Genomic DNA, 22,185 nt, shown 5'->3' with positions numbered 1-22,185 from the left:
TAATAACGATGAATCGATTTATTTTTTTTAGCCACATTGTAATTATTTAATGCATCTATACCATATACACATACCGTTAAGATTTCAACCAGTGGTCGTGCGGATGTTACAAAATGTATTTTAAGAATACTATGATTATGATACTCGGTGAATATTGTATTGACAAACATGGTAATTCGTGCGTCCAAACTCCTCTTCTTCGTTATTAGCAGCGGATTATGTGTAAAACGACTCGTGCAAGTTGTTTCCACTTTACAAGTTGTTTAATACAAGATGTTTAATGTAGCGTATATATGAGTTATACCACTCAATACTTCTTTATTAAGAAAGGTTACATTAGAACTGCTCGTTTTAAAACCTGAGAAATTAAAACGTTTATCATTTGTGAGAAAAACGAAGTACGTTATGGAACAGCGCTAAGTTTAAATATTGATCGCTAGGCCCGGAGTGTCACTGGGATTCCTCCGTAACTAGCACGAGATTTCTCCCGCCATCTCTCCCTCCTCCTCCTCAGCAGCAGATAATGTATGCAAAGAACATGTTGTCTGGTATTGGACTGTTGTGTCGCGGTCTGAACAAAGGAAAGCTGCCTCTCTGTTAGACAGGACGGCCACTGTTAGAGGTAAGGGCTGTGATCAATTTAAAGCATTCAGAGCATTATTTTAATTTTAACGGTAAAAAGCCACTGACTTCTTATTAACATGCACTTGGTAATCGGATCAAGGGATTAATACCATTTTGTTTGTTGTTAAAGAACGTTGACGATCCTAAATGGTTAAAGCATTAAGTCAGATCAAAGTGACATTTTCCAAAATTTTCAGCCCTGGTTGGGATTATTGTTGGTAGTTTGGAGTATTGAGACACGATGAGAGATAAGGGTAGGATTTCCTAGTTTATTATTAATTTTGTTACATTGGTCTTATTCTAAAGATAAATGGTCGAGAGTGTATTTTAAGAATTTTATTTACATTGACAAACAAACGATCAGCCGTTTATGTACGCTCGATTTAAAGTTCACGCAGTTGATCAATTGGATATCAAAATTCTGAAAAAATACTGTATACCCGATGTATACGATCTCTTTATATTGGAACAAAGTCTTCAAGCTGAATTCAGAACACAATGTACAGATCCTCGAGATTTTAACGATAGGAGCCATTTGTTAGACAAGCTTCATTTGACTTTTGTATTCAGTTGTATCTCGCAATATTTTGTGATAAAATGGGGCGATTCGAGCCCGCGATTGATGAGTTTTAAGTGACCCCAGACGTGTAAGTGTGTCTTCTATAGGGTGACCCCTGCGAAGAGACCTTCCGGACCCCCAGACAAAGACCAAGCTCGTGCAGCCTAGCAGATACCAATTGTTTCATTTAGCGAGGAACAAATCTATCGCGGCCATTGTACGCAGAAAATTAGCTGCTTTTTGTCTGTGTCAACAGGCTCTTGGAGTTAAAGTAATATTGGCACCGTGGTCAAACATAACTTGTTATTATTACACTCTGTGAGTGACCGTGTCTAAATAATATTTGTATCTACACGGTATATCGTGGAACATTTGTGTAGGGGACTTTAAGAGGCTTAGGTGAATACACGAAAAAGGAAAGATGTCTAGGTATGTTTCTTGTATACTTAAAGGGTAAAAGACAAACAGTGAACAGTTGAAATAACACGAAAAATCCAATCATCTGAACCATTTATTCAGCATTAAATTGCAATATGGGACTTTAATTTCTCTGTATAGGGACTTTACGGCAGTTCGAGTTTGATTTTCGAACTTTTATTTGGTAATGTAATGTTTGGTGAAAGTGAAATGGCATACTTTCTTTTCTTTAAGTTCTGACCGTGGGTTCGGTGATCATGGAGAATGGACTATATGACGAGCACTTTGCCTCAGACGAGCGGTTTGGAGGGGTAAAGTACTCGAAACGTAGCAACGGTCGAAGCAGCCCTAGCCACAGCGCTCACGGGAACCTGTTCCGTCACAGCCTCATGAAACACTCGGACGACAAGCGCGCCATGAAAGTCCGCTTCTACAGGAACGGGGACCGGTTCTTTAAGGGAATCGTGTACGCTGTTTCCGCTGAGCGCTTCCGGACCTTTGAGTCACTGATGGCGGAATTGACTTCGAGTCCGGTGTGTGATAAGAACATCCTGCCGAACGGAGTACGGTACATCTTCACGGCGGAAAACGGTCACAAGATCCGGACCCTGGACGAACTAGAGGAGGGCGAGAGTTACGTGTGCGCGTCCACGGATGTGTTCAAACACCTGGATTACACATGCATGCAGGGTCCACACTGGAACGTGAACAACAAGGCCCGGGGGAGCGGGCCGTTACTGGGACATCTCCAGGGCCCGGAGAGCGACTTCAAGGACTACGTAAAGCCCAAGTTAGTGACGGTGATCCGGAACGGACCCAAGCCCCGGAAAGCCGTCAGGGTGCTGTTAAATAAGAAAACGGCCCAGTCTTTTGACCAGGTCCTCGCCGACATCACAGAGGCCATTAAATTGGACTCTGGGGCGGTCCGCAAAATCTTTACCCTAGACGGAAGACAGGTAAATGATGTCACAAGGGCGTCACATTTATTTTGATGTATTTGGTGAAATATTGAATGGAAACCTTTATATACTGTATAATAACATGCCATTTATTAGTTTCAACATCTGTCATTAAGTCTCATCCGAGGACACTATGTCCAACTTTTGGTAGGCATATTCTCTCAGCTACAATTACATTTACCCAATGTTTCATTTACATGTTATGCCGTATATTGCGTTTGGCGTGTCTGGGGTACCTGTTCGTAGGTAACGTGCAATCGATTGTCAAGTTCTGAAATTGCAATTAAAATACAATGGTCGATCAAAGAGGCTTCGATTGACGACTTTATTAAGATCGCTGCATGTTTCCAAGATAAGCTGTAGGATTGTCATTGATTGGTGAATACATGCCACACGGTAGGTGTGTCTAATTATAATTCCGATAATCGCTCGTCAAAATTAATAACTTTTCTGTTGTTCCTGGCGGACCGTGGCTTGTACAGTGCACTGATAGGATTATTGGATCCCAGGCCGATCTGTATTTAAAATTCGCATGTCAAACACACGGGGTACGGCTTTATTAGGGCTATAATATGTTTTTCTGTGAACCTTTAACATAAGTATACATAAGGTTTTAAAACGATCAACGTCGTTATTTGAACAATCGCGTTATGCTCCGTGCGGTGTCCTATCACTGTCAGACTGTCAAACGGGGACGAATTGGAATCCGACCAGTCCTCACAGAGAGTAACAAAAGCACATCTGGCTCATGCTTCCAACTCAAGCAGCCCCACTTTTTTAGATCCCTCAGGGGCAGGACATCAAATATTCAGAAAGGCTAAGTCCATTCTGTCGCATTGAGAACATCATTCTGTTCCAATCGATCTAATCTGTCACACGACTAATTTTACTGAGAGAGAGAGAGAGAGAGAGAGAGAGAGAGAGAGAGAGAGAGAGAGAGAGAGGAGGGTATGTTATTCTGTTAAATAAACTTTCTGACATAAAGTAGATCCTGTTTTTTACTAGTTTTTCCGCCATTTCAGGTGTCCACGTTGAGGGATTTCTTCGGGGAGGAGACCGTGTATATAGCGTACGGCCAGGAGAAACTCTGTCAGGACGACTTTGATCTCGATGACAATGGTAAGACACCAGTCTGATCAGACAGCAGTGGCAGTATACCACTATATCATATACAATTTAATCGAACAACAGTATAGTAACGTACCACTGTCAACTAAACTCTGGTCCAATAAAAGTATGGTAATTATCACAGTATAGTAACGTACCACTGTCAACTAAACTCTGGTCCAATAAAAGTGTGGTAATTACCACAGTATAAGTAATGTGCCACTGTCAAATAAAGTCTAAACCTAAAACATATACTGTGTTATACATGTGTATCAACCCTGATCCAACAACAATAGTAATACCCTTTCAATAAACTCGGATAAAACAAAAGTGGTGAAATGCAAGGTTGCTAATCTAGTCAAATCATATCCTTATTCTATCAACATTTATGTCAATGTTAATGATGAAGTTAATGTTATAATAAGATCAAATGTGATGCCTTGTAGTGGTATTGATATTATCACTGCTTGTCTACGGTCCAGATCGAAATCGGCATACAGTAGCTAGCAACGCTTTAGATTTTGGCATACAGTAGCTAACAGCGCTTTAGATTTTGGCATACTGTAGCTAGCAGCGCTTCAGAAATTGGCATACAGTAGCTAGCATCGCTCTTCGGTATTGGCATACAGTAGCAGCGCTTTGGATTTTGGCATACCGTAACTAGCAGCGCTTTAGATTTTGGCATACAGTAGCTAGCAGCGCTTTAGATTTTGGCATACCGTAGCTATATACATGTAACAGCGCCTCAAGAATTGAGCGACAGACGGAGGCAGATTGCGGTGACCAATGTAAATGAAGGTTAAATACGTGTGACAAAGTCCGTCTTAATCTGGAGGTAGAGCTGAGTGTTTGCTGAATCCTCGGTAACCTCTCTGTATCAGCGCTGAGTCATTTCATGCAGACTCTTTCAGGGACAATATAGGGAAATTATTGGTCAGGGGAAACTGTTTTAGGAGCTGCATGACAGAAAATCAATAAGTTTAGTCACTCTGAACAGACAAATCGTTTCTCCATAACGAGCCCAGACAGGGGCTTGCTGCTGAGTAGACCTCCACCACCCGTGATTATTTTATGGTGCCCCGGATTCCCCCGGTACTGCCGTGAACCTATCAATGATGTAAAGCTTCCTACGCCACATTTCTCCGACACTTCCTCTAGTTTTGACAGAGTCGTTTCCGAAAAGGAATATTTTTATGTTATTTGAACCTCTTTTATTAACATTGATCATACAATCACTTCCCAAATGTGCGGCATGTTAATATATGTAGTTACTCTTTAGATTACCTCCCTCCCCCATCCCTCTCTGTATTTGACTTTCTCTGTGCTAGTCTTATTTGAAGTCGTTGCTAAGATTTAGAGGCTTCCAAACCATGTTAAATCAGTCTTTAACAGGTCTCCATTTGGCTCCCTGTTTGAATTAGGCTTAATATGTATTGCCATGGTTTAATGCTCTGTGAATTTAACTGCTTCATATAAAACGGGAGGAGAGAGAGACTTCTGTTTTGTATCGATCTAACCATTCCAAGACTACAAGGATCTCTGTTGGTTTATTGCCCTCGGTCTCCAATTCCGTGATTCATATTTGAATGTATGATTAGTTACGTAATATGGTAATTATCGATCTTTTGCGTTACCTTCCCTAAGAATTAACCCTTAATCTCCCGGACTCTACCAGGTATGCACCACTGATTGATTTTTCTGTCTGTTTTGTAGAAGTTAAACTGGTGTCTCCATATAGACCCGTGCAATTCACGGAGAGGGTGACTCTGAGGTCACCAAAGACGTCACGTCCGGCGAGCAAGTTGTCTCTCTCCAACCGTAGTCTCAACGAAGGTAATGATGATTGCTATGGATACTGCTAGGTCAAATTATAAGATACTGCTAATTCAGATTATCACTGTAATAAAGTTTAAGTGATACATACTTTAAAAAATTATAAGAATCATTTTTGTAGTTGTATAATAATATACATGCCTCCGATACTGTTATATAAAAATACAATACAAATGAGATGTAATAATTGAAATATTAGTACTATAGTAGATATTTGATTTGGTTAAAGCATTTTTTATTGCAATACTATACAATAATATATAAGTTCCGAAACTTAGACCGCCATCCCTACTGCACCTCAATAGATGCTGGAGAAAATGTATCCATGCATATAAATTCATGAGTATTCTGGTCATGGCACCAGACTTGTCTCAAACAAATGTAAAGCGTCGCTCTGTATGAACTAAAAATGAATATTTACTCAGTTTACATAGTCTGCATGCGCTAATAGATTGAATATCGAAATACATTTCTTTTTATATAAAACTAATGCATGTTATCACTTCAATATATGTATATCGAACAAAAATACATGTTCTGCTAAATGTTCTTTTAATGTAGTACGATTAAGTTGCAAGGTCGAGTATAATATTTCTGAATTCAATTTCATTTCAAAAACAGTACGAACAAGAATTTAAAGTCAGCTTGGAAATAGTTTTGTTGAATGTACTTTTAAGACGCAATGAAATGACACTTAATTTGGTCTTCAACGAAATCGTACTTCTCACTCTAGTTTTATCTGTGTGACATTGGAGAACCTCATCCATCACGAGGCTCTAATGAAATCAGAATGGTTTTATAGACGACTTTGACAACTTCACAGGTTCTCAAACGGCTGTCAATTAGCTGCTAACTTTGTTCGACCGGGTTCCATATTTTACATTTTTAAACTGTTTACCATGTTACTGACAGGTTCGATATCTCTTGCTCGCTCCCACAGAAATCCCCCTCTACAGCTCATGGTTTGTGTACCAAAGGTAATTGAATACTCAAACAAACCAACGGGACACTCAAACCATGTAAAGGCCTCACATCCACAGGAAATATAGCTTGCTTGATTAACAAGAACTGACCTCCTCTTAAAAATACAGTACATGCATACATGTATTACATGATTCTGTGTAAGACTCTCAGGTTTTTTTTTTCAAAGAAGGTACTTCAAATATGTTTTAATTACACAGAAAGGTTTAAAGTTTGTATTTGGTGGGTGGGTGAGGAAAAGTTTTTTGACCGGAAGTTTATAACATATATTGCATTTCTATTATAATCAGATGTCCTTTCCAAGCGTTCACCCACAGGATCAAAGTCTCCATTGTCATCCCCCAGAACCGGAAGAAAGCTCCGCGCTGTCTCCGCAGTAAGTCATATGCGATGTTTTATCATCGTAGTAAAAGGCTGAGAATTTTAGTCAGATTCGCTTTACGATTCGTACCCCCGAGTGCATATTGATGAAGTACATGTAATTTGAAATGAAGCTACTAGCAAATCTCGAGCATAAAACTCTGGATTCTTTAATTAACCAATGAACAGTTAGTATTATACTTGAATTTCATTTATTAGCAAAAGCACTTTTTCTCTGATTATGGATTTTAAAGAGATTATCGAAAAAATGCAAGAAGAATTATTTGTGTAGATCTAAAGTTACTCAGGCACTATTTTGCGCATTGAGAATTAATTATGTTTTTTTCTTTCAGCCAAAATATCGAAACGGTAATGGAGAATCGCCGGGTAAGTTTAAATAGGAATCATATTTCTATTTAATGTCTTCAGTGTATGTTAATATTATCGTGTTATTACTCATACTTGAATATGAAGAGACTAATGTGAATCATGACATTTAATCGAAAGTCGATGAGAGAGTCAGCATCTATAAAAGAAAAAATCAATTCATTCTCCCAAAGCATAATTTTCTAAAGGTGGCTATTAAAGCTTATGTTAATAGCATAAAAATTAAAATAATGTGTAACTTGAGTAATCATGACTAGCAAAAATATTAAAAGAAAAATTGTAATTCATATTTTTTGTATTTTCAATTTATCAGAAGCCATTATGTAATGTCTTCATAAACAATTCATTGAAAGTAATACTTTACCTATAAATAAGTAAAATGTAAAACTATTATGTTCAAAGAAAAAAGTTTAATTCGTATTTTATTTAATGAAAATTAACTACATTTTCTTGTATGAATGAGCTCTTTAAATCATTTAAACACAGATGAATCAGAGAACGGGCCAGCTGCATTACGGGCCAAATACGACGTGGGGAGGGTGATTGGGGAGGGGAACTTCGCCGTGGTCAAAGAATGCATGGACAGGTGAGTAGAGGTGATACAAATGAGGAGTAGAGACCTCATTAATGTTAATACAACTCGCAGCAGGGGAAATATCTCGGAGTTATAGTTTTCATATTCATTATTTTTTAATTACCATTTCTTTTTACAGAGCTACGCGGAAAATGTACGCTTTAAAGAACATTAACAAGAGAAGATGTAAAGGAAAGGTACGAATGGAGTCAGCATTGATATACAATATGAGAATTATTGATTGTCAGTCAAATGGCACAATTTTAATTGCATTTCAATTTATCATTTAATTAGAAATGATAGAGTACTTACTGCATTAGTTGGTGTTCTGTTTGCATCTATCAATACTTACCAAAGGATAATATTTATCATCTTCGCAAAGATGATATTTTTAGTAGAAAATTTATTAGTGTCACGTGATTCCATCCCAGTGTTTTATTTGAGTAAAACAATTAGTAGTGTCACGTGATTTCCAACCAGTGTTTGAAACGAGATACTAGTATTCTCTGTGACACTCATACTTTTAACCACATAATTCCAGGAACACATCATAGAGAACGAAGTGGCAATACTAAGACGAGTAAACCATCCGAACATCATCTTACTGGTGGAAGAGTTTGACACCAAGGACAGTTTATATCTAGTCATGGAGTATGTCAAGGTAAAGAGTAGAAGAGTTTGTACGTCAAGATAAAAAGAAGGGTTCTTTTGGCATACTTTTTATTGGAGGAAACTATGATGGGAACATAAATCAAGTGACAATGGAGAAATGATTTTTTAAAAAGATATGTTTTATCTTATTCAACATTTGTCAATAAATATTACATGTAATTGTAGTGAGACCGTTTTATCTTCATACTACAGTGTAAAGCGTGATTTAAAATGACAAGTTCATTGCCGGCTTTTTTCAATTATCTAGATCAGTAATAACTTCTACGGAAGAATTTTTTATACATATTAGTCCTGGCTTGACACGTGTGTGTGTGTGTTACAGGGAGGGGACCTGTTTGATGACATCGCCCTGTCCACTAAGTACACGGAGAGGGACGCCAGCAGCATGATCAACAACCTGCTACACGCCCTCAAGTACCTCCATAACCTACGCATCGTCCACCGGGACGTCAAGCCAGAGAACCTGCTGGTAAGTTTGAAACATCGTCACAAAGCAAGTCCAGCATGAACCATCATCGGAAACCCATGCACCGTTGGTCTCCTTCTCTTCTCATAGGTAAGAGAAATGAGAACGACCGTGGGTTTCCCGTGATGAGCCAGAAAAAGCCATTTCAGTCTAGAGCTATCTACTCAGAACGTGGCTTCAGACAATAATCCTGTACAGCTGACGTCACTTTGTTACGTACAGATGTACACGTGACTGACGTATACCGCTTGTCTTTATTTTACCTGGTGTTTTTTCATCACAGGTCATTGACCACTCTGATGGCTCCAAGTCGCTGAAGCTCGGGGACTTTGGTCTGGCCACGTACTGCGAGGATCAGCTGTTTACAGTATGTGGTACCCCAACCTATGTGGCGCCGGAAATTCTCTCTGAAGTCGGGTAAACCAATGACTTTTTCCTGTTTTAAACTTTTAAGAAAAGACCTTCAATGGATATTGAGAATTTATTTTTTTGCCAATTTACTTGGAGCCGTATTTCACATCATCGTGTTTAATCAAGGTATATATGATGACCAAGAGTTACATGTATATAATTATGATTTCGACGTGTCTTTGATAATGTTTTATTTCAAACAGGTACGACTTCAAGGTCGACATTTGGGCAGCAGGAGTCATTCTCTACATCCTTTTGTGTGGATTCCCGCCCTTTGCAAGGTACCAGTTGAAATCAAAATATGTAGTTCACTAGAATAGTATATTTATAGGATTAATGAAACTATAATCCCATAGCTCGTTGATCACGGTCATGTAATAAACAGGTGATGCTGTGTACTTTGTAGCCCCAGCAATGACCAAGAGGAGCTGTTTGATCAGATCGCTGAAGGAAGATACGAGTTCACTAGTCCTTATTGGGATGATGTGTCCGAGTCGGCAATGGTAGGGGGCGCTTTTTCAGTTTGTCTGTGTCACGGGGTCGTACTCCTCGTACAAAATAAATAAATAAAAGGATGGTCCAGTTTTTTCAACGTTACATTATTATGGTGAAAAATAATGATAATGAGAAGGTGACCTGAAATGAAAACATTCATACAATTGACGCATACATTTTTATAATATTTAGATATTTTAACTTTAAGATAAAAACAATTAAAGAAAGTATTTCTCACCAAATTCGCCTTCAGTAAAACTTAAACGTAATAGTTTGAATCTAATGACAGTCTCAAACTATTTAACCAGACAAGTCGTAAAACTGTCGCCGTCTGCTGGCAAACGAGTTATGTTCTAAAATCATGGTGCAAAACATTATAAATTAAGTGTTATCACTCACATTTGCGCACTGACCATACACATCCATGAAAACCTGTTTTTCCACTACCAAATATAGACATATTGTAGCTATTACCGTATTTGGTGAACCACAACCCAAAATAATACAATCACGTGACAGAACACGAATACCAGTCAAACACGAGTAAACCATGAATGAGTTAATAATGAAATGTATGGATGAATGACAATCGCAACTTCTCGGGCCTTTCCGGCAAGCTCGGAAAAACACCTCGAATGTATTACCTAGGCGTCCATGACAACCCCCCTTTTTGTAAAACTTGATATAAATAGAACACATTTTACGATCTGTTGAGATGTGAGCTATACTTCATTAAAGTAAACGATATACACTAAAATATAACACAGAAGCGACATACAAGACTGTCTAGCCGATACTTATTTTAATGGGAAGCGACTCCATTTTGTATAAAATTCTAACATCCGGTGATGTTAATACATACGAGGCGTTTTTCCGAGCTTGCCGGAAAGACCCGAGAAGTTGCGATTGGGATGAATGAATGAGTAAATAAATGATTTACTTAATACTAATTATATTCAATTGTATCCCTGTGACATCTGCTTATTGTTGACGCGACGTGTAAATATAAATCTATCAAAATTTAAATCCTCCTGACTACTTCCTATTTATCGTCACTAGAGATAGTGTAAAGTACAGAATGGGCGCTTAAAAATGTTCTTTAATCTTGATTATCATTTTTTTTTCACGATAGGAGCTGATTAGCGATATGTTAGTGGTGGATCCCGCGGATAGACTGTCGGCGGTGGACATACTGGGGCACCCCTGGGTAACCGTGAGTATACGTCACAATACGTCAGTGTGTAGTGATGAAGGGACCCTTAAAGACCTGTGAAAGTCCATACACTTGATTCTTTGTATAAGATCATGTTTTGTTTTTTCTGTTAAGGCGGAGACGGTGAAAGACGAAGAACTGTCTGTCGGGGAAAATATCCGACACTTTTCCCGGCGGGATAAGCCGTCACGGAGCCGTGCCGGTATCCGGTTGGTGGCGGTAAGAACTTTAATAACGTGACGTGTGTCCAACATCTGGCAATTCTGAATTGTACACAGCTAGTTGTTGTAACACCTTTGCTATATCATTTACAGAGCACGCCGTTGGACCACCCCTCACGTTATTTCCAGGGACGGAGGGCGGGGCTTACTGTCCCCAGCAAACAACAAACGAGTACTGAGGGAGAGGATGAAGACGAGATCTTCTAGGGTCATCCATTACAATATATAAATAGACAGGAGACCATTTAATGCTTTTTCATTATTTGCCTTTGAAATCCATGGAGTCAGCCCAAAAAATAATCCCAGGAATTTTACGTTTGCCTCGCTTTCGATGGGTCGATTATCATGTGACTTATTTATTGATGGTGCTTTCGTAGTGGTTTTACTACACAGCTTTAAGTGAGCAGTATTCAGTATTGATGTATTATTGAAATGTTGATGTAAATAAATAAAAATATCTTGAACTGTTCTTCAGTTATAAAGTATCTGTCCCACCAATTGCAAATCACAAATGATAATCAATATTTTCATCCCCGAGCAACAAATAACAAAACGTTGAAACTATACATTAAATTTTTAACATACAATACAGCATTCTATCGAAACTTATTTGAAGTACTTGGAAGTTGGTGGATCAAGGAGTAGTGTCCGTGAAATAGTGTCCGTAATTGATAGTGACGGTAAAATGGTGACAGCTAGCGCTGTCAGAAACATCTTTGTTCACAGTTTCGAGTCTTCTGATTGGCTGACTGGTAAATCTATGTCCATCCTCCTGTACTCCTCTTTGAATAAGTACAACACCACAACGGACAGTAATGACGTCACAAACACCGCCCAGTTTAGCCACATGGTACCTGACAAACGAAGAAGGTACATTTACCTATTTATTACATCTACGTGTAGATAGGCAACGTTATCTACCTTAAGGCGTCACTAAGGCTTCAGAGTTAAACGATTGCTCCATCAACACAATGACAATGACAATGACAATTTCTTTATTCTCTGAACTGCATAAATTACAGTGTTGAGAAAAATCAGTTGAACTATACCGGTAATACATAAAATACATACATTGCATGCATTGCAGAGTGACAATACAAAAGTGAAGGAAAAAGGAAAAAACATTTAATGAATTTACACAGATTAATCAACATTTTTTTATTATTAGTATTAAAGAGTTGTTGAAATTTGTAAACATTTGGTTGTGTGTAAACACAAATACTGAATTCACTCCAATTAAAGAATAAGTCAACATTAAAACATAAAAATAGCATACTGCTGCTTTTCTTTTGTTGCATTTGTTTTGAATATCATTTTAAAATAACACTAGTTTCAAAGGATGCAAAAGTGCTAAGTTCATATAACTTGAGATCAAGTATTTTAAAAGAGCTAAATATTTGATCATTAAAACATGGTTAATAACAGTGGACGTTTATTTTTGAACGTTAAAAATACTTTAAAGAAATCTGATTGAAAAATGTCATTATTAGCATAATATTTATGGTATATTAGCCCATCACTTATAAACACAACAGAAAAAATCTTTTATTTTCAAAGTCTGAAGGACAATACAGGTTAAGAAATTAAGTAAATCAACATATGCATAAAACATTAACTTGATCTGTATGTTATCAATATCGCATATCGGTAAAATAAAATGTCTTATCATTGCCCAAAAACAAAGCAAAATATCGGGAAAACTGCAAATAACAGTATATTCAAGTATTTCTAGAGCTAAGGGCAATAACTTTGGGTAGAGTAGTTCAAACAATGTGATAATGTTCGTTATCGGTAAGTCATTGTTTGCAAGACTCAGGGACCAAAGTTAACTTACTTTATACCGATACGACAGAAAATCTACTCGGCGATGAATAATAAACTTTAAAAGTCGATGGCAAAATAGACCAATCAATGTAAAACGTATGGTTGCGTTCTAGTATGAACAGAAGTTATACACAAAAAGGAAATCCAGTTCATTATCTAAAAGCTTGCTCACCCCTCCCACCCAACCAACCGAAAACCTAAAGTTACAGCGAAATGACAGTAGCAGACGAAAATGAGAAGCTCAAATCTTAAATCTCGTGTTTACCTATGTTAGGTATAATTGTCACCAGGAGAAATAAGGTGTTGCTGACAATGTTTAGAAACCCCAATAAACCTGATATAACGGCTTCTGAGACCGGAAACAGGTTCTCGCACGCAATTTCGTAGTAGAGCGGCTGAGTTCCAAGGGTCACAACGCAGGCAGCAATGTACGTGAAATAGAATGACCCTATGAAAACAAAAACGCCAACGCATAGTACGAAGAAATCTAAACACTAAAGAAATACATGTATTAACAAAATGCTAAGAGCGGTTTACCGTCTTTAATACGCATGCGAGAAAATTTCACGATATGATTGGTAGAAATATTAATTAGATTTAATATAAACTTACAGTGTTCATTGGATAATACTTTAATCAAAATTAAAATGAAAAGAAGGAGAGACACAGTGGCGATGCTGAACATGACAATCATTATAACTTTCATCTTGCGGTAAAAGACGTCGGACAATCTATGGATAGAAAACCACATCAGATACTGTATACAGTTAGAGGTTCGTGTAGTCCGGGCACTGAATTTAAGATAAAAAAAAGTGATCAACCAATCAGATAAGTTTGGAATCTTAAAAGTTTAACCTTGATAGGACCATTCCAAATAGAGTCCCACCAATAGCACCAGAAAAAGACATCCACCCAGCTTCTTTCTTCAAAGGAAACACCAGCGATATATGTGCATAGATTCTCTGTTATGATACTTCGAAGGCATGTTGCAATACTCAATGTAATATTTTATCTATTAACAAATTATCAGTGGGGAATTTAATGATAGCTAGGATGTTGAGTCTTACTTGAGATATCCCAAATGGGTGTAGCACGACTTCCGTTGTCGTAATCCACGCGCTGAAAACTGAGGCGGGAATAGCACAGCACAACGCCAAGTGCCAAAATCTCCATTGCCTAAATAGCATAAATAATAATAATTCATTTCTAAAATTTATATGTCTTACGATTTCGGCCACTTATACTTGCAATTGATGTTTGTCGGTGACAGCAATTCTTACCGGAGGGCTGTTTTGAATCCCTCCACCAGCCCCAGTCGTTGTGTATTCGCCGTGACACTGGGTGGTTGTGGAGGCTTGTTTGGGAAGTGTAAAATCACGGAGATGAACAGTAGAACAGAAATGCTACATTCTAAATGAAACAAGAGGCCCATGGGCCACATCGCTCACCTGAACAGCAGTTCCTTGTAACATTACATTTCGTAGCATATGCTTTTTCTATTTTAAACATTGAACCCCTTTCTGGGGACCCAGTTATGGTCCGAGGTTTATGGTTGGCTTGAACAACATAAACAGTAAAATAGGAATGAAAATGTGTAGCACTGCGGTAGGACCGCACGTACACAACCTGAAAAACTGAACGTAGCAGAGTTCCACTTCAAGAGAAATATCTCTCAGACTGTACAGAACATCAAGAAAGATAACTCTTGGTTCCACTACATTAGAGTTTACACAATTTGAGGATCCTTGCATAATAATCTCACAAACTGTAGCATTATAGTTCTCGAGAAAAACTTTTTAAAAACATTTTCAATATATCTTTCTATGTTAAACTTTGAACCCCTCTTGGGGCCACAGTATTAGTCCAGGACTAAAGTTTTAATTATTTGGAATCTACATTATTTAAGGATGCTTGCATAGTTATCTCACAAGCTGAAGCATTATAGTTCCCTAGAAAAAGATTTTTCAACATTTTCCCTCTTTATTTCTATGCTAAACTTTGAACACCTCTTGGGGCCCCAGTATTAGATTGAGGTCACAGCTTTTATAATTTCGAATCTACACTATTTGAGGGTGCGTACGTAGTTATCTGACAAATTGATGCATTGTAGTTCTCGAAAAGAAGATTTTTAAACATTTTCCATATATACCGGTACTTCTACATTTAACTTTAAACCCATCTTGGGTCCCTAGTATTAGTCCAGGGGTCACTATTTTAAAACTGTCGAACCTTCATTATCCAAGGTTGTATGCATGATAGTAATCTCAGAAATTGAGGCATTGTAGTTCTCGAGAAGAAGATATTTTAACGTTACCTTTATATTTCTATAATAAACTTTGACCCCATCTTGGGGCCCCAGTATTGGTCAGGGGGTCACGATTTTACCAATTAGGAATCTACATGAGCGAAGGCATAGAAATTCCACAAACTAAAACATTGTAGTTCTTGAGAAGAAAATTTTTAAACTTTTCCTTTATGTTTTTTAAAATGTTTAAATTTTGAACCCCTCTTGGTGCCCATCAATTGTCCGGGAGTTACAATTTTTTGAATCTACATTATTTAAGGATGTACATGTATGCATAGTAATATCCCAAACAGTTGCACTATTGTTCTTGAGAAGATTTTAAAACATTTTCCTATATATGTTAAAATCTTAACCCCTACTGGGGCCCCACTTTTTATTCAGGGGTCACGATTTTTACAATCTTCACTATATATACAACCGTTTGTGTATGTATTGGCATTTTTGGTGAAGTGGTTTTTGAGAACAAATTTTTAAACATTTTTCATATGTAGTTCTATGTTAAACTTTGAACCCCGCCTGGGGCTGCAGTTTTGATTTGAGGGTCACGATTTCTACAATTTAGAATCTTCATTATCCATACAAGCTTTTGTGTAAATATTGGCATTTCTGGTGCAGTGGTTCTTGAGAAGAAGATTTTTTAAACATTTTCCTAAGGTATATCTATGTTAAACTTTGAACCCCGCCTGGGGCCCCAGTTTTGGTCCGAGGGTCACGATTGTTACAATTTAGAATCTTCACTATATATACAAGCTTTTGTGTAAATATTGGCATTTCCGGTGCAGTGGTTCTTGAGAAGAAGATTTTTTAAACATTTTCCTCAGGTATATCTATGTTAAATTTGAACCCCGCCTGGGGCCCCAGTTTTGGTCCGAGGGTCACGATTTTTACAATTTAGAATCTTCACTATGTATACAAGCTTATGTGTAAATATTGGCATTTCTGGTGCAGTGGTTCTTGAGAAGAAGATTTTTTTAAAATTTTCCTATGTATTTCTATGTTAAACTTTGAACCCCGCCTGGGGCCCCAGTTTTGGTCCGAGGGTCACGATTTTTACAATTTAGAATATTCACTATATATACAAGTTTTTGTGTAAATATTGGCATTTCTGGTGCAGTGGTTCTTGAGAAGAAGATTTTTTAAACATTTTCCTATGTATTTCTATGTTAAACTTTGAATCCCGCCTGGGGCCCCAGTTTTGGTCCGAGGGTCACGATTTTTACAATTTAGAATCTTCACTATATATACAAGCTTTTGTGTAAATATTGGCATTTCTGGTGCAGTGGTTCTTGAGAAGAAGATTTTTAAAGACATGCACCCTATACTTACTGTTTCGCAATTATCTCCCTTTTGAAAAGGGCTGTGCCCTTTATTTTTACAATTTATAACCCCCTTTCCATAAGGATGCTTTGTACCAAATTTGGTTAAATTTGGCCCAGTGGTTTTTGAGAAGAAGTTGAAAATGTGAAAAGTTTACAGACGGACGGACAGACAGACAGACGGACGGACGGACGGACGGACGGACGGACGACGGACAACGGGTGATCAGAAAAGCTCACTTGAACCTTCGGTTCAGGTGAGCTAAAAACTCGAGAGATTTGAATAATATATGACTTCTTAATATTCCCAAACCATTGGCTCTTTAAAAGTTGTTTTGCAAGAGTGAAGTAAGTATTTTACCTGTGACGTTTAAAACTTTCAAACCTTCATGTACCTCGTACGAATCTAAAAGAATATTGTTGTTACTTTACTTTAGGTTTTCTGTCTTAAAGAAAAGAGATTTACTAAACAATTCGACGAAAACAAAAACGTACTTATATATCTTTTGTTTTGTTCACTGCAATTTGAATTCATTGACCACGTGATATTGTCACATAATACGATTGGTTCCGGTACAACAGCAGGTCCTACAAGTCAGAACATTACTGAATCATTATTTAAACCCTTGAATACAAATTCTTTACATTATCACTAGCAAGAATTCTGAATGCAAAGCCAAGTTATATATAGATATAAAGAAATCGGCCCTTAATTGCTTGATTAGGCTATTCTGTGATTTACCTACGATGAAGACAAGAGCGCCTCCAGCAGCGGCGCTAATTATGTAGATTACGGTAGCGGTGGCACGCTGAGAGGGCGGGAACCACGTCTCCGATAGGACAGTCGCCCCAACTGCCGTCATGGCGTATGCACAACCGTTCAAGAAAAGTCCAATGGGAATAAGCCTGAAAAAAATTAAAATGAATAAAATAATATTAATAAATTCAAATGTTTCTTTGCTCGTAAAAATACAATAGGAAAACAATTTTCTTCTACCACTGACAAAATCTATCATAACATCCCTACATTGGGTTTCAATCAAGGATAAAATAGAGTGTTGGATACCTAACCTTCTGAAACTTTCATGGCGGATTCTATCCGGGTCCCTTACCTTGGCACTTGTTATCTTCTCTGACAAATTGTCGGTATTGTGATTTTTCACATGTACTACTCTAAACAATAGTTACTTTAGATACTAAACAGTGGTTGTTGTATGGGACACTGAATCAGACGTATTGGCCCAGCAACAACGTCAATTTCACACAACAGAGCAGATCTTGGGGAAAAAAACAATTTTACAGTCAATGAATAATAGTGAGCTTCTCATGGCGAATAAGTAGAAAGGAAGTCAATATTGGACAGCTTGTTCTGATGAGCAAAGTTTATAGCAACATCCCACCGACCGTCTAAGCTCTTGGTAAACCAGCGCTAATAGTGATCGTCCTGAATGACAATCGCATTTGATGTAGTTGTTTTTTCGCCCAATCTGATTAATAAAATCAGATCCTCGATCCGCTCCTTTATTCTAATGACGCTACACGATGCTTTGATATTAATCAGATTGTTTTTCACCATGATCTGTAATATAATTTGCAAAGTTTACACGCTTTTTAGAGGACGGGGGTGATAAAACTATCTGTGTTATCGAGGGGTATTTATGATTTAAGACGATGTAGTTCTCTCTCTCTCTTTCTCTCTCTCTCTCTCTCTCTCTCTCTCTCTCTCTCTCTCTCTCTCTCTCTCTCTCTCACAAACATCAACTCTTATGCTCATCGACGTAAGGGTGACTATTGCTCCTGCATCTACAAAAACCTTAACTTTTTTATCAAAAGATCCTTCTTCAATAAGGATATCTAATTTACCAGCTTTATTCATAACAATTTATATGTGGTTGATTCTTCTGAGATTGTTTTTATTTTAATTTTTGTTTTTGGCTATCTACTAGTACACATGATATTTCACTTGGTTGTCTAGCTTGCTCCTGTGAACGCATCCGTCGAGCTTGTTGTGACTGAAATTCTTTATATAGCATGACACAGAAACAGCTTAAAAACAGTTTTGCTGTGGTATATTCTGTTCCCTCTTGTCAAACTTTGAATAGGATTACGAATGTCCAGCTTGCCTTTCTTTTCAGAACTTCAACTACTCTTTGTAATTTTCAAAACTTTTCAGTATCATTTTCTTTGACAAGGCTGATGTACCTATTACTGCTGTTCCGACACATTTTTACTGTGATGCATTATCTGACATGCACAATGACTACCAAAATCTGTCGGTGAGCCAAACAATTACCCTCTCACTTTGATTGCCGTTTAGTTTTCATTTAGTCTGGGCACCGCATTTTTGTAAGTATATGATCTATCTTGGGAGTGGCTTTGATAAGCGGAGTGTTGTTGCTTAACTCTATGTTTTAATAAAATGTAAAAAACTATGATATGCTAAGTACTATATAGTACCCAGGATTAACATACCGTTCAACAAAATGTGTCGATTGTTTATCTATTGTCAACGCACCCTCTAATCTATTCATTTCGTCCTAAAGATATGATATACCATTTGATACTAAAGCATTCATGTTTGACGCCACGTTATACAATATAACCTTGATATCCTCATAACACCCCCCCCCCCCACAACAAAAAAAAAAAACAACAAAAAACAAAAACAAAACACCAAACCAAACAAACACAAAAAAAACCCCACGGTGCTGCGAAAAAATACAATTTGTGTGTATGTGCAAACGTTTTCGGCTGTAAATTTGAATGAATGGCAAAAACTTTTCATCAATAACTAAATCGAGAAATAATCCAACATAATGAAATATCAGCAATACAGGGGGAAAAACTGTTGATACTTTAAACAGATCTATAGGTGGCATCGACGGATCGGCACTATTTGGTCCTCTAGCCCCGGTACTTGTTATCTTCCCGGACAAACCGTTAATCCTTTGACTTATTACCTCTCTAAAGAATAGATACTTACCATGCAACTGAACAGTTTCGGCTCTATTTGGGCCACTGAATCATTGTAATTAAGGTTTTAGTTGCCTTCTCCATGTGCTGCTTGCAACAGGAATTAAACTGACTCTCAGCTTCTTCCAGATTATATACAAAGAGGAGGGTCCATCAGAAAAAGGTTTGGGGATTCCAATAAAAACATTGATAACTAAGAACAAATTCTCTTCAAAAGACAAAATATGTTCGACAAAATACCAACTGATTGCCATCTAATTTTACTTTTACCATGAATTCAGATCATTGCCGACTGGGAGGGCCTTTAGTGCGGTACCCGCTGCCATCAAGAAGGTGGACAATATCACGGCTGTCCTCATGCCTTAAACCACAAACAAAAATCCAGTTTATGCAGACATAATTAGTTACAGTTAAATGAAACATCATCGCTCGTACTCTATTGATATCTTTTACCTTTTGTAAATACAATCCAGATCATAGGTGGCAAAAGAACAATGGTGCCAATATTTCCATAGTTCAAAGACATGTTGATGTCAGAATCTGACCAATCGTAGACTAGTTTAGCCGATTGTGCGATGGGTGGAAACTCCGCCCACACGGCAGTCTGGAGACAACAATTGAGCGAGACAACAGACAATAAGTACCAACGGACGCCGTACACCTGTAGCTCAGTTTCTGGACTACTTTCGGTAGTCATGTCTTCTGGTAACACTCTCGAAAAACTCCACAACTGTCCCGTCTTGGTTTTTTTTTTTGATAAATGATAACAGTTTAAGATAAATGATATCCCAGTACACGCCTTAATATGATAAGTTTTAGATAACATAAGTTCATTTTTTTTAGTCCATCAATTCTGCAACAATAAAAAACAAAATGCTTAGATGGTAAGGGATAAAAACTTTGTGATATTGAACAGACATATCTGAGTGTATGTATGTCATATAATATGCATTTTTCTGCATTGATATTTTAAATTTAGATATCTACAGCAAGAATTATTATGCCAAATTCATGGATCATTTAATGTCCTGAAACGTGATTTCTTTAACATACAAAGAATTTAAAAGCATATGTTAATAGCCTCAACAATCAAATAGATTAACGTGTAGTAAGCGCAATCACGGCTATCCTTCATTCGTTCATTCACACGTTATCTCCTCCATAAGGAGATTATGACATACTAGTACATCAATGCATGTGATAATTTCTCTAAGGGTTAGCGTTAGTTGTTAATTTGAAAATATTACAAATATTTAAACTCTTTAAATATCAAAAAACAGCCTATGAATAGGAGTGGCACTAGTTAAATTTTTAGTTTTGATTTGTTAATAAAAATACCTCAGTCCGAATTTCCTCTACAAGTTTTCAAATATCTACCCATTGTTTTTTTAATTAACAAAAATGAAATGACGATAATACAAAAACATTTAAAATATTAAACTACTTATAACGACCTTATTCTCCTGGTATAATATTTATATGAGGTAAATCATCAAAATTTTGAGATAAGGTGTCTAGCTTTGACATTTTTTTTTTTTAGCATTTTTCAATATTTTTGCATTTTGAGCCATACGATATCTTTATGTTTAAATGAAATAATACCATGAAACAGAAAATATATAAAAAGTCATATTGATTAACATATGATACTTTAATTTTAATTTTAGAGTACGCCAAATGTTTTTTAGCGGAAACCAAACCTGCAAAATTAAGTCCGAATTTCCTCTGTTTTGCTATAAGTCCTTGAGTCTAATTCCATAATATAGTCAAATATCGAATGTTATGTCAATAATAATTCATTTTATAACTGCTTTTGTGTTTAGAACAAATTTTAGTCATGACATTGAACTTTAAAACAATCCGAGTTTGACAACTCAAACCCTGAGTAAACGGCATCCTTAAAGGTATGAACATGGTGTTTTTTACGTTGTTTTTGCTATGATGGAAACTTATTTTAAATGCGTAAATTAGATATAATTATTTTCATTTAATTTATTTATTTATGTGTTGGTCACATTGCAACTAGTATCTTTCGAAGGGTGTAACAAACTGCTTAGTTCACTTTCTATATATAGAATTAAAAAAAAACAAATCAACTAGTTTTCACTTTAACTTGTAATGATGTGTAGCCCCAGCAATGACCAAGAGGAGCTGTTTGATCAGATCGCTGAAGGAAGATACGAGTTTACCAGTCCTTGTGATGAAGGATCCGAGTCGACAATGGTAAAAAGGGTGTTTTTTCAGCTTATCAATTTTAGTTGACGCGACAAGATGCGTTATATATGATCATATATTTCCTAGCTCTAGTTCGATAATAATACCATGTTATTCTTTCTCTTTCCTTGCCTTTGAAATCTATCGAGTTAGTTATTATCCCGGAATTACATGTAGTTGTTTGCTTTGCGTCCGAAGTGCCCATTATCCCGTGACTTTTTTAAAAGTTAATTGTGCTTAGTACACTCACTGTCAGGTTTTCTTACAAAGTTTT

At 37.1% G+C, this 22,185-nt stretch overlaps 2 protein-coding genes across 9 annotated transcripts; one reads left to right on the top strand and one right to left on the bottom strand.

The window, feature by feature from the left end:
* Window positions 1-416: 416 nt before the first annotated feature.
* LOC105329725 (serine/threonine-protein kinase DCLK1) lies at window positions 417-11,743 on the top strand. 3 transcript variants are annotated; one of them, XM_034443911.2, is made up of 16 exons: window positions 417-622; window positions 1,835-2,556; window positions 3,582-3,678; window positions 5,380-5,499; window positions 6,771-6,856; window positions 7,194-7,227; window positions 7,714-7,813; window positions 7,941-7,998; window positions 8,343-8,462; window positions 8,796-8,942; window positions 9,223-9,356; window positions 9,554-9,631; window positions 9,757-9,853; window positions 10,978-11,058; window positions 11,173-11,277; window positions 11,373-11,743. In XM_034443911.2, exons 2-16 carry the CDS (start codon window positions 1,858-1,860, stop codon window positions 11,484-11,486), a joined length of 2,070 nt encoding a protein of 689 aa, XP_034299802.1. In that variant the 5' UTR covers window positions 417-622; window positions 1,835-1,857; the 3' UTR covers window positions 11,487-11,743. The 3 variants fall into 3 exon arrangements, with proteins under 3 accessions (XP_034299802.1, XP_034299801.1, XP_034299803.1); XM_034443910.2 differs by lacking the exon at window positions 417-622 and adding an exon at window positions 738-878; XM_034443912.2 differs by lacking the exon at window positions 417-622 and adding an exon at window positions 1,230-1,612.
* Window positions 9,260-20,544, bottom strand: LOC105329707 (solute carrier family 49 member 4). 6 transcript variants are annotated; one of them, XR_010710697.1, is made up of 12 exons: window positions 20,151-20,533; window positions 19,968-20,058; window positions 17,467-17,630; window positions 17,220-17,312; window positions 17,086-17,130; window positions 14,384-14,513; window positions 14,171-14,279; window positions 13,959-14,026; window positions 13,716-13,834; window positions 13,369-13,551; window positions 11,899-12,133; window positions 9,260-9,986 (listed from the first exon to the last, which is right to left on the bottom strand). XR_010710697.1 is itself a non-coding variant. In XM_020067822.3 (11 exons), exons 1-11 carry the CDS (start codon window positions 20,521-20,523, stop codon window positions 12,000-12,002), a joined length of 1,440 nt encoding a protein of 479 aa, XP_019923381.3. In that variant the 5' UTR covers window positions 20,524-20,537; the 3' UTR covers window positions 11,835-11,999. The 6 variants fall into 6 exon arrangements, 5 of the variants coding, with proteins under 5 accessions (XP_019923381.3, XP_011429353.4, XP_065930823.1 ...); XM_020067822.3 differs by lacking the exon at window positions 9,260-9,986 and having other exon boundaries at window positions 11,835-12,133; window positions 13,438-13,551; window positions 20,151-20,537; XM_011431051.4 differs by lacking the exon at window positions 9,260-9,986 and having other exon boundaries at window positions 11,835-12,133.
* Between the last annotated feature and the right edge of the window lie 1,641 nt (window positions 20,545-22,185).

The sequence above is a fragment of the Magallana gigas genome, chromosome 2, assembly GCF_963853765.1.
Source record: "Magallana gigas chromosome 2, xbMagGiga1.1, whole genome shotgun sequence".
Taxonomy (NCBI): domain Eukaryota; kingdom Metazoa; phylum Mollusca; class Bivalvia; order Ostreida; family Ostreidae; genus Magallana; species Magallana gigas.
The sequence above is the reverse complement of the archived record's forward strand: the minus strand, read 5'-3'. Positions and strand labels throughout refer to the sequence as shown.

Coding starts and splice junctions, on each gene's coding strand:
- LOC105329707 (XM_011431051.4), bottom strand. CDS start 20,523: ATGTTATCTAAAACTTATCATATTAAGGCGTGTACTGGGATATCATTT. Junction 14,280..14,383: donor GGATTCAAAACAGCCCTCCG/GTAAGAATTGCT, acceptor TATGCTATTTAG/GCAATGGAGATTTTGGCACT. Junction 13,835..13,958: donor TTTGGAATGGTCCTATCAAG/GTTAAACTTTTA, acceptor TTCTATCCATAG/ATTGTCCGACGTCTTTTACC.
- LOC105329725 (XM_034443910.2), top strand. Junction 9,632..9,756: donor GGATTCCCGCCCTTTGCAAG/GTACCAGTTGAA, acceptor TGTACTTTGTAG/CCCCAGCAATGACCAAGAGG. Junction 11,278..11,372: donor CCGGTATCCGGTTGGTGGCG/GTAAGAACTTTA, acceptor TATCATTTACAG/AGCACGCCGTTGGACCACCC.